Source organism: Lycorma delicatula, chromosome 7 (assembly GCF_047948215.1).
Source record: "Lycorma delicatula isolate Av1 chromosome 7, ASM4794821v1, whole genome shotgun sequence".
NCBI lineage: Eukaryota > Metazoa > Arthropoda > Insecta > Hemiptera > Fulgoridae > Lycorma > Lycorma delicatula.
In genome coordinates this window covers 77049250-77061613 of record NC_134461.1, presented here as the reverse complement: position 1 = coordinate 77061613, position 12364 = coordinate 77049250, and the positions used below count along the sequence as shown (strand labels likewise).

At 30.2% G+C, this 12364-nt stretch overlaps 1 protein-coding gene across 3 annotated transcripts in view; it reads right to left on the bottom strand.

The window, feature by feature from the left end:
* Positions 1-460: 460 nt before the first annotated feature.
* Paics (PAICS bifunctional enzyme) overlaps positions 461-12364 on the bottom strand; it is a 49248-nt gene continuing 37344 nt past the window's right edge. For 2 of the 3 annotated variants that reach the window (XM_075371678.1, XM_075371677.1), the window contains 4 exons: positions 11481-11677; positions 9144-9294; positions 3141-3299; positions 461-800 (listed from right to left, as the gene is read on the bottom strand). In XM_075371678.1, the coding sequence (XP_075227793.1) occupies positions 631-800; positions 3141-3299; positions 9144-9294; positions 11481-11677 (677 nt within the window). In that variant the 3' untranslated portion in view covers positions 461-630. The remainder of the gene's footprint in view (positions 801-3140; positions 3300-9143; positions 9295-11480; positions 11678-12364) is intronic. The other variant, XM_075371679.1, reaches the window with a different exon arrangement.

Sequence of the window (12364 nt, the reverse complement as noted above, 5' to 3'; positions counted from 1 at the left end):
TAAAATAAACTACTTATCAATAATTCTCAGTAAAAATTTCAGGTCAACTTATACATTATAACAGAACATATAAACACCAACTTGTTATTAGAAAAGTTTCTTAAAGATACTTTTATTCATTAAAATGCACATATAAAAATATCTGTAAAATGTTTATATAAAAATCAGAGGACATAAATGCTATATAATATAAAATATTAAACATTTAAACCACTGGTAAAATACACTCTTAATAATAATAATAATAATGATATCATCAAGTGAAATATATATCATTCTTATCTATGAAATAAAAACTATAATTAAGAAAATGTTAAATAACAATCAATAACTGTGCTTTGGTGTCGGTGTCTACTTAAGTATCAGGGGCCAGGCAAATCAATCAACAATTCAATGATCTTTGGAAACACATAGTACTAACCTAAATCAGAATATCTAACACTCAATAATCACAAGTTAATAATCAATATAAGAATTAGAATTTATGGAATTTTCCAGACAAATAAAATAAAATGGTATTTTCTCAAACAATGCTTCCAGACACAAGTTATACAGTCTTATATTATTAATGGTACTTTTAAGAATATTGGATTCTCTTTATTAAATACATTATTTCATCTTATTTAAAACCTATTGCATTGGTGTGGTACGAATTATTTTATCAGCCCTTTTAAGAGATACATAATTGTTAAAGGCAAGTGTTCTTAAACGGCTCCATATTAAATGGTCACTTAATGCTAGTATCTGAGCGGCAGCAATAGCTGCAGCAGATGGATGTATCACTGTAGTACAGCCTAGACCTGAAAAAAGATTTAAAATATTTTTCAGTTTTTAATCATTTTAGCAATGAAAAATCATTTAAAAGTTACAGAAGCTGCAGATTAGAATTTGTAAAAAAATATTAAATAATCTTGACTCCTGAAGATTATCTTGGAAGAAAATCCTCTCAAATTTAAATAGCTATAATCATCTGTAAAATAATAAATAATCAGTATTTAATCAAGTGATATTTTTTTTTACACAAGATCTGTCCATAAAGTATTCAATCTCATTTGTTTTCTTGTGAGCAGGCAGAGCTTAAGAGTACTGTAATTTGACTTCATTGTGCACAAAATTTTATTTTTAGCCTTTATAATAAAGTTAACCACTAATCTGCAGTCTCTGTTTAACAGTTTTAGACAATTTCATTAATTATAATTTCATAAATGATGAGAGAAAATATTGAACAATACTGCTGCTTCAAGTTTTGCATGAAACTTATGTAACCCAAGCTGAAATCAAGTATGACTAAGAAAGCACTGGATGACAAGATTATGCAAATAAAAAAACCCACATTAAACAAGAGACAACTATTAAAAATTAAAACCATGACTGTCAAGAAAAAAACATTGCTGACAAATATTTTGTTCTGGTTAGGTTCCATCGTGATTTTGTATTATACTAGTAAATACCCCATTTCAATTTTGAAAATCGGAAGATTGGTTGCATGAAGATATAACATTTCTGAATAACTGTGATCTATTAGACTGAGAGTGTACTTGATGCATGCAAAAGTTAGCCTTCAACCTACTAACAAATACCCCACTTCAATTTTGAAAACCGGACAATTGCTTGCGCAGATATTATAAGAGCACCCCATTGCACCTTCCAAAACAGCACCATGAAGGCATCCCATTTGTTACCAGTTGATGGTGATGATTGGTTTAGCCTCACACAAGGTGCTCACATCACCTCACCACTCTAGCCTCACCCGAAGTCTATTTATTATTAATTAGAAATTATTTAAATTTATTTAAGTTTTATTTTATTTAATGTAAATTTAAGTCTATTATTTTTGTAATAGTATTCATTCCATTTACTTGGAATCAAATCTCTACTACTATATGTATTTTTATAAATATAATATATATACATATTTATATAGCCTACGACACTCTGCTGGAAACATAAGAATTCCAATGCGGGGTCATTGATCTAAATCAGTTCAGTCGATGAGCTGCTACAGTGGAACAAACATACATACATATACTCTAAAACCATTGCAATCCTTTTTGGACAGTTGTGTAACTAATAAAAACAATTATAAAAATTAAATAAAAGAAAGAGATTATTATTAGTTAATACTTAGCAATACAACTTTTGATGGGCAGTATGTTCAATCATGTAAGTATGTTTCTTCTTGCTCTTATTTGTTGGTGTTGCTTCTTACTTATTGTTATAAACATTTAAGGAAAATTAATCATGATTTTTTTGATGGGCAGTATGTGCGATCGTATAAGCTGTTCTTTATTTTTGCTCTTATTTGTTGGTTTTACTTCATCTTATTATTGCTAAATATTAACTAATAATCCCTCTCTTTTATTAATAAAATTAATGAACAATAATAAATAAATAAAAATACAAATATAAAATATAAATAATCTGCGCTTAGAAATTAAATAATCTGTAAATTAATTGACAACAGACTGCTCCCCTGCTTTTCTAGTGGGAGAGAGTCGTGGAGGGAGCTGTATACAGCCACCTGTATGCCACCCCAGGATGGATACAATGATAAATGACAAATCGGATGGATACAATGATAAATGAAGAGGTGTTGCGTCAAACAGATGAAGAAAGAAGCATTTGGAAAAATATTGTTAAAAGAAGAGACAGACTAGTAGGCCACATATTAAGGCATCCTGGAACAGTTGCTTTAATGTTGGAGGGACAGGTAAAAGGAAAAAAATTTTGTGCAGGCAGGCAACGTTTGGAGTATGTAAAACAAATTGTTAGGGATGTAGGATGTAGGGGGTATTATACTGAAATGAAATGACTAGCACTAGAAAGGAAATCTTGGAGAGCTGCATCAAACCAGTCAAATGACTGAAACAAGAAAAAAAATATATCTATTTATCAAGGCAATGAATAAATTTATAAAACCTAGTCTTCAATAAAGTGCACCAATGTTGCTTAGCTGGAGGTTTTAAGTCAGGCACAGTTAATTTTAATTTTTACATTAGAGAGAGCTGATTAAATTAGTTATTATTCTATTACAAGATTATTGTAAAAATTGACTCTACAACCATCATTCCTAGAATAATTTTTTTTTGCTAAAAAAAATTTAAGTAAATAATTACACTACAGTAAATAATTATTATTACCTGTAGGCGTATTAACTGAAGACCAAATATCCTGTGATACATTATCAGTTTTGACAGGTGGACAATTGATAACAGGATACACAGAATTACCAGATAAAACTGGTCCAAGACCATTACTACGACCAGCAACCGCAATTAGAACTACCTTTTTATTACTACCTGCAAAATATATATATATATATATAAAACACACACAAACAAGTTTTATCCATATTAGAGGTTTTCATATAGTAAGGGCAGCTTGACTGGAAATTTATTGATTAGATACAAGGGTAAATCAAATATAAACGGGATTTTTGTTCTTGACCATCTATGATTTGTAGAACTGGGCCTGCGCTTCTAGTATGCTTGAGTGGGGTGAGCCAGCCATTCACACTCCCAACCAATTTGTCAGTAACGCTCACGATGTCGAGAGCAACAGGTGCACCTCTTCACTCTGCAATGCATAATTATAAAATTTCTTGCTCGTGAAGGAGTTCAAATGATGGAAATTTTCTGGAGATTGACTGCACAGTTTGGGGACCAAACATTGTCAAGAATTCGTGTGTTTGTCTGGCATAAAGAGTTCAAGGAAGGGCAAGAACGAATGGAAAATCAGGAACATGATCGCTGTCCTCTAATCAGCATTACAGATGAAAACATTAGCGCAGTTCGAGACATTTTTAAAGATGATCGATGGATGAGAGTATCCAAAATTGCAGAACAGGTCAAAAGTTATGGGAACTGTCATTTGTGATCATCACAAATGACCTACAGTTCCATAAAGTGTGTGCTGAATGAATCAAAAGGCGAGGGCGCCTTTTGATCGCAAATCAGAAGTTAAGATGTAGGTCTGTCAGAGGCTTACAGTAAGGTTTACAAAAGGTGATGCATTTTTGAGTCAGATCATCACCTGTGATGAAACAAGGGTCCACCACTACACTCCCCAGTCAAAATAAGCCAGTATGGAGAGGCGTAGGAAAGGGGAGCCAGCCCCAGGAAAGTCAGAACTCGACTGTCAGCTGGCAAGGTTCTTTTAACTCTTTTTTTCAACTGACGAGGCATTTTCCTCATTGATTTTTTGCATGAGCAACACATCAATGCTACTTACTACTGCGAGCTGTTGAATGAGGTGAGGGCTGCATATTGCCACAAAAGACGAGACCAACCGATTCAAGAGGCCATCCTCCTCCTCAACACCAGGCCCCATACTGCAGCTCTAACAGTCTCAAAACTATAAGAAATGCACTGGCTTAACTTGATCATCCTCCCTACAGCCGAGACCTATCACTCTGCAATTTTCTCTCCTGTTCATGGTAATTCACAACCACAGCTAGAATACCGAGTGCAGGCAGCTTTGTCAACCGCAGAGGGCTAAATGGACATTCAAAATTGTACCTACTCATTTTAGTGATATATGACAAGTGAGCGGTGAGACACACAAGTGAGTGGTGTATGGTACGTGCTTATTCTGCTCACGCTTCTAGGTTAGCTCTAGGAGCTAGTTAGGACACTGGTCGCTAAACTGTTTTGGGGCTCAGTAGCTGTTTGTGGGACAGACATTCAGCTTTATGCTTTAGGGCGACCAAATGGGATGCTGGCAGGAGAAATGCCAAGCAAACCATACTCCCTACAACCTGGACATATTGCCCTGCGATTTTCATTTGTTCAAGGTGTTTAAAGAAGCTCTAGGAGGGCAACAATTTGAAGATAACAAGAGCATGGAAGGATTCGAGCGCAATTGGCTCCTGATGCAACCAGTTTCATTCTACAATGCTGTGATAAAAAAAAACCTTCCTTCTTACTGGGAAAAATGTATTTCAAAACTAGAAAAATAAATTATATTTGCCTTTTATTTTTCAATAAATAATTTTTTTGAAAAATAAAATCCCGTTTATATTTGATTTACCCTTATATTGTATATATTTAAAAAATAATTACTACTTTTTTTTTTAAATAACTCAGTTTTAACTGTTTAGAATCTTAATATGCAATTTAATTTACTTCTGTGTTACTTTTAAAACAATTATTTAAAAATTATGATTGCCAAAACTGATCAGCTGGAACAATTCATACTCAAAAAATAAGAAGATGGGTATAATGATTTATTACTTTATAAACCCTCTATTACCCTGACCAATGGACAGACAAAACCTTCCTTTTGCCTAGAACTGTATTTTTTTCTGAAATATTCAAATATTTCTGAGAAAAAAAGATATATATAAATTTAGTAAAATCAATTTTTATATTGTCCATATTACCTCTGTACTAATTAATTCAAAAGCAAAAACAAAATTCAGCAATCCATCACAGTACAGAAAAAAATAAGAGATATCTTACCTTATTTTTTCATTTTTATTATTCTCCATTTTTATTATTCATAGTGCTTTTGAGGAATTCCTCATTATCAGTTAATAAAAATATCAAAATTACACATTAAAATACCAAAGCTAAGTGCTGTATTTAGTGGCTAGCCACAAGAATGTTTTTAAAAAACATGAACATAATTAATATGTTTAGTTGACATAAATAATATGTAAACATATAATTAATATGTTTACATTTTAATTATTCGACTACACATATTTTATATATGTAATAGGTTTGGTATTTTACTGTGTAATTTTGAAATTTTAATTTTAATCAACTAATGATGAGGAATTCCTCGAAAGCGTTATTGATACATAAGGGAGAATAATAATTAAAATACAAGGTAAGAGCTCTTATGTGGTTCTGTACTGTGGTGGATTGCTGAATTTTGTTTTTGCTCTTGAATATATATACACGAGGTGTGCTCAAAAAGTAACAAGAATTTTGAAATTTTGCAGGTTGTATTTGTCAGATTCTTGGGATTTTTTCATTGTTTTATTGGTAAACAAGTCTGAAAAGTATCTGTACATTTTTATTCACATTGGATGTTTAGTCTGTTGTAAGCTCTCAAAAGGATAACACGTGTTTTGGTATGATTGGCAATTTTTTATTTGTATAAATAATGGATTAGAGAATATGTATTAAATTTTGCTATAAGAATGGAATAAAATGTAGCAATGTTTTAAAAATGTTAAATATTGCTTTTGGTGAGTCTGCTGTGAGTAAAGCAAGGGTTTACGAGTGGTATAAGCGTTTTCAAGAAGGTTGTGAAGACGTTGAATATGACAAGCACCCCGCACGCCCCAGCACATCAACAACCGATGAAAACGTGGAAAAAGTGAAATAAATTATTATGAATGATGGCCAAATCACAATCAAAGATGTCGCTGATGATGTTAGGATATCAACTGTTTCATGCCATGAAATTTTTTGGGATGTTTTGGATACGAATCGTGAAACAGCAAAACTTCTTCCAAATTGTTGAATTTCAAACAAAAAAAGCAGCAAATGGAAGTTGCTCAGGAGTTGCTAAATGAAGTCAACAATGCAGAACTACTGAAACATGTCATAACAGGTGATGAAACATGGGTTTATGGATATTTTGTCGAAACTAAGACTCAGTTGTCCCAGTGGAGGCAATCTGGATCGCCAAAACCAGAAAAAGCTCAAAAAGTACAGTTGAATGTGAAGGTTATGTTCACCATGTTATTCAATTTTAACGACATAGTGCATCATGAGCTCTTGCAACAAGGTCAAATGATCAATAAAAATATTACCTACAAGTTCAATGCCGTTGTGAGAAGCAATCCAAAAAAATGCCCGGATTTGTGATGAAAAAATTCATGGCTTTTGCACTATGATAATGCGCCTGTTCACACTTCATTGCTTATTTGTCAATTTTTAGCCAAAACCAACACTGATACTCCAGCTGCCATACTCACCAGACATGGCCCCAGGTGAGTTTGTTCTACTCCCAAAAATAAAGAGAACCTTAAAGGGGAGTCGCTTTACAAGCATAGATGAGATTAAAAGCGAATCGCTGAAAGAGCTAAACACTATTCCAAAGATTGAGCTCCAGAAGTATTTCAGGGATTGGAAAAAGTGTATAATATCTAATGGGAACTATTTTGAAGGGGATAACATTAATATAGATAGATAAATGAAATTCTTTCAAAAAAATAAAAATTCTCATTACTTTTTGAACACACCTCATGTATATAAATATTTTTCTTTATTAAATATCTACCTTCAATACTTATAACTTTTATATATATTAATCTACAGTGACCACATGGTCTTGGCCAAGTGGTAGTGTTTCTGCTTCTCATCTGGAAAGTTCTGGATTTGAATCCTGTAAAATTTGGTATTTTTTTTACATACAATATTCATCTCAGCCACCATAAAAAAATAGCTTAATTGAAAATGGCAATGTACTTGAAGAACAGATATATAAATATTTTTAAAATATTTCACAGGTATTCTATGACAATCCACAATCAGCAGCCATTATGTTTTACAAGAATGATTGAAGACATCACAGAACATATATATTTAATTTTTAGAGGCACATGTACTATATATTATACTGTAACATTAGCTTACTTTATATTATACTGCAACAATATTTCTGAAATGGCATTATTTTTGGCATATTAAAAAAGTCAGATAAGTGAATTCATAATTTTCTATTCAACATTAAATGGACTGATGCTCTCATATTTCACTACTTTGAAAATGTGTACATAAAAGTCACATAATTAACTGCTGCAGACATCAGCCATTAATGAATGCAAACTGCAAGCATTGAGAATATACCCAGCATTATTTAACACTGATCTATGGGAACTTGTTTAATAACCTTGTCTGCTGTCAGCACTTTATCTTCACATCACACACCTTCAGGTTCCAGAATATTAATTCCTGAATAATGACACCCTCAGCAATAAGGAGTGCAGTTTACCATCTTACCTCAATACTAAATTTATTCAAATTATTTTAATAGCATTAGTATTGCTTTTTAACTAATAGGGTTGGGTTTTAACCTTTGACAAATTATTTTCACTTCTTTTACTACATTTTCTTTATCTCTCTCTAGAAAAGCAATAATAGGTTTAACTTTCCTGCCAAACCTATCACTGCATTTCAATTAAGGAGCTAAATATATGTTTAGTTCTAAAGACAAGAATTAATTGTTTTCACCTCAGTAAGAAACTTATATTGAAATTTTACAATTATTGAATATTATTAGTAGAATTCTTCTTTTTGACAATTAATTCACCATATAAGTTCTGAAACTGCGCAAGGAAATATGATGCGAGTGATAAGTAGCATATTGAAAATGCCAAGGCCTAAAATTTCATATAAGGAATATTAAACTCCCTAATCAAAGTTAATAAAATTTACTATTTTAGTTTATTTTTAAATTTATTGTAATATCATGCTTTTATTTTTTAGATGATTAAGTTTTAAACTAATATTTTTAGAAGGAAAAACCCCCTAAAATCCAACCACTTATAAAATGGTCTAAACATATATGTGTATATGTATGTATTGTATAAATGTATTTTTTAAATTCATTCACTGTAGCTACAAACCAACAAACAAGATTTGGAAAAAATTAAACAAAAAATAAATTATAATTACTTTTTATTCAGGTGGTCAAAACATATTGTTAGCAATATTAACTGCAATAATACTAAAAAGTGAATTTTTGACAAATTCTGTAGTTCAATAACTTTCAACTGGAATCTACCATTACACTGAAAACTTTCAAATAATTTACACAAGGAAATAAGTTGTAAATCATCCTAATATTTTTCAATTTTATCACTTACAAGGAAAGGATCATGCAGTCATGTGACTCTTTTTAAGAAATGACATGAAAATATGACTATTAAAAAAAAATCAGCTACAACATACAAGCTAAGCTTAATCAATTTCAACATTATTTATAAAATTTAAAAAAAAGTTAATTAAATGATACCTAAGCTTAAAGCTAAATTAAAATACTACTTATCAAAGTTTAGAAACTGAAATGCACAGTAGTTCTACCTGGAGTGTCAGCAATCCATCTCCACTTGCACATCAACTGATCTTTCTAAACTTAATAATACTTTAAATAAACTTAAACTTTAAAGGTAAATTAAATATTACCTTCATATTCAGCAAGAATATTAAGTGTATCTTCAGTTCCTTTATGAGCAGAAGTTACTCTGAGCTGAGACGGCACATTAAGCTTATGGCATTCTTTCTCAATCTTTCTACAATGTTCTTCATCGGAAGGTGATCCCATCAAAATTACAACCTTAAAACATAAAAGACATAATGAAATTACTCATTTAAAAACCTTTAATGTTTTGTTAGTTAAAGCTAACAATAGCAGCCAACTACTAGTAATTAATTTTTAAGGATTTCAGGATTGCAAATCTAGAATCATTTCTATGAAATGTTAACCATATTTATATGCATTAATACCAAATCACGTAGATATTGCAATAAGCTTTCCTCAGTCTAGGGATGTTTGAGAGGATTATACTACCCACAAATCAGAAATGAGGATAATAAGAAGACAAATCACGATTATTTGCCATCCATACAGCAGTCAGTCAAGAGCCAGTCACAGTAGCAATGGTTATGCAAATTTTGTTTTCTTTATTCATGTACTAATTTATGAGGGTCATTCAATAATTAAGGATACAAATGACTGTAGAAAAGTTATTTATTCAATGACAATGAAACTAAAGCTACTTTTCAACATAATCCCAGCTAGACTTAGGCACTTGTCCCATCATTCTGGAAGCTTTCTTATTCTAATAGTTGAAAATTTTTTTTGTTCAACTTTCTGTCTGAGCCATTTATGTACCACATTCTTGAAATGCTCACTATTACCAAACTTGGTGCTGCAGAAAAACTCTTTGGGAAGAGCAAATAAAAAAAGTAAAAAAATCTGTTGGTGCAAGATCAGGAATGGGATGGATACAGTAACATCTCTTTTGAGTAACTTCAAATTTTTGACTTTTAACTTCTTGTGTCTTTTGAGTAATGTGAGGACAGGTGTTATCATACAAAAGAATTAAGCCTTTTTAGAGAGAACAAGATGTTTCCTCCTTATTGCAGTTTTCATTTTACTTTCTAGCATGTCACAATAGTACTTGCTATGTATTGTACATTGTTTTTTCAAATAATCACAATATATTGGGCCTTTATAGTCCCAAAACTATTAGCACCACTTTACAGGCTGATACATAAGTTTTGGTTTTTCCTGGTTAGCAAACTCGAATGTTTCCATTCATTTACAAAAATATAAAATACAATATTTTGTATGGTAATACACCTTTCACCATACTGTTTAAACATCTACAATTAAATTTTAGCTAGTTTTACACATTCAGATAATAAAAATCTTATCACAGCGTTTGTTCTTCAATGGTAAATATTTGATATGGAAATGATATTTTGAAATAAACAAAAGAGAAATTCCCAAGAACTTCAGATACACTACATTATATCTAAATTTCAATGAAATTGATCAAGTAGTTATGGAAATTTTTCAATCACAAAACTTTATACATGTATGTTATATTTGAGATTTTCAAGACACAAAATTTTATACACGAATGGTATTTTTTTAATCCTCATATCTCAAAATGTAAATAAGTTTTATTTTCATCCCTAAAATCCCACTATGCGACCAAATGAAATACCTCAAATTGAGATTATTTACAACATATCTAAATTTCAGTGAAACTAAAATTTTGGCGATTTTCAAGCAAACAAATTTTATACATAGTCATAATATATATATATATATATATATATATATATATATGTATACATATAAATATACATATATATATAAATAAGGAATAATATAAATAAGGAAATTATATTTTAAGTGAATATTATTTTCATACTTCTTGTACCTCAAAACATAAAGAAAATTCAATTTCAAACCCAATTTTACCATACAACTGGTAATTTTGTAACTTTCTTCAAAAAGTATAATAAAAAAATTATTTTATTTTAGATTTTAAACTTAATTAGAATGATATATAATGAATAGAATCACATTAAATTATACTTAATTTAGCTGACTAGTCTTCTTTATGTTAAATAAATCTATTTAAAATTAACTAACAAATTCAGACAAGGTTTTTGTTTTATTTGTGTTTTTCATAGAATTCACTGTCAAATAATTTAGTCCTGAAATTTTGACAATCCAAATATTTGGTTTTCAAACAACTAGTTTTATTGTAAAATCTAAGAATTTTGTGACAAAATGTTATAGATCATTAAGAGAGCTCCAAAAAATCACCACTGAGCAAAAATCATCACTGGAAAAAAAACAATATGTTAACAATCTTGTCCACAGTTTATGTGGTCAATATTTTTCCATTAGACTGTATATATTAAATGAGTGATAACAGTCTTTCATCTACTAAATTAATATAAAATCTAATTAAAAATTAGAAAAAAAAACAAAAATTTTACCAATCCTGTAGTAGGAGGAGTAAGAGATTCTAATTGTTCTGCAACCCATTTGAAATTTCTTTTCACAGTATCAAGATCGCTAAGAGTAACATTCGATAAATTACGATACACTTGTTTATCTTTCATCAGTTTCTTGTCACCTGATGGCCATAATCTCCATGAATCACTATCAATTACATCAGAAACCAATATTTCTCCTAAAAATAAGAATATCGTTCTATCAAACTACAAATTCCAATAACATTAAAAATAAAATTAGGAACTGAATTTTTTTTTAAGTAAAAGCATAATAAACAGTATAAATACAATTTTCAGCAATAAATCATACAAAGTATGTCTATCATTTAACTTACGTTTTATAAATTCATTGACTAAAATTCAGAAATTTAAGCATCTGAAATAGATTTAAGGTTATTTATCCAACACACATGATTACTTAACTCTTCAGTGCATGAGGTTGCCCTTTGGTTACTGCATATTTAACCCTTCAGTGCATGATTTTTTTATATTTTTAAAAATTAGCTTTTTTCACTTCCAAATGACGATTAAAAAGGGAAAAATAGTTAGAAAAATTCCAAACTCACCTAAAAAGTTTTTCTGGCTATTTTTATTCTGGTTGCCAAATGACTACTTCATGCATGCAGATAAAGTAAACCTATTACTGATAATTTTCCTCTATTTCATTAAATATTAACTTCATGATTACAATGTTACAGTTGCTTTTATTTGTTAGGCTAATTTTACTGTTCTGTATTTCAGTATTAAATAATTTTATTTTAAATACAATATTAAAAACATAAAAATAAATTTTGATATTTTTATACTATGTACTAAAATATAAATCAAATTCACACAACACTATTTATACTTTGCATCATAATTAC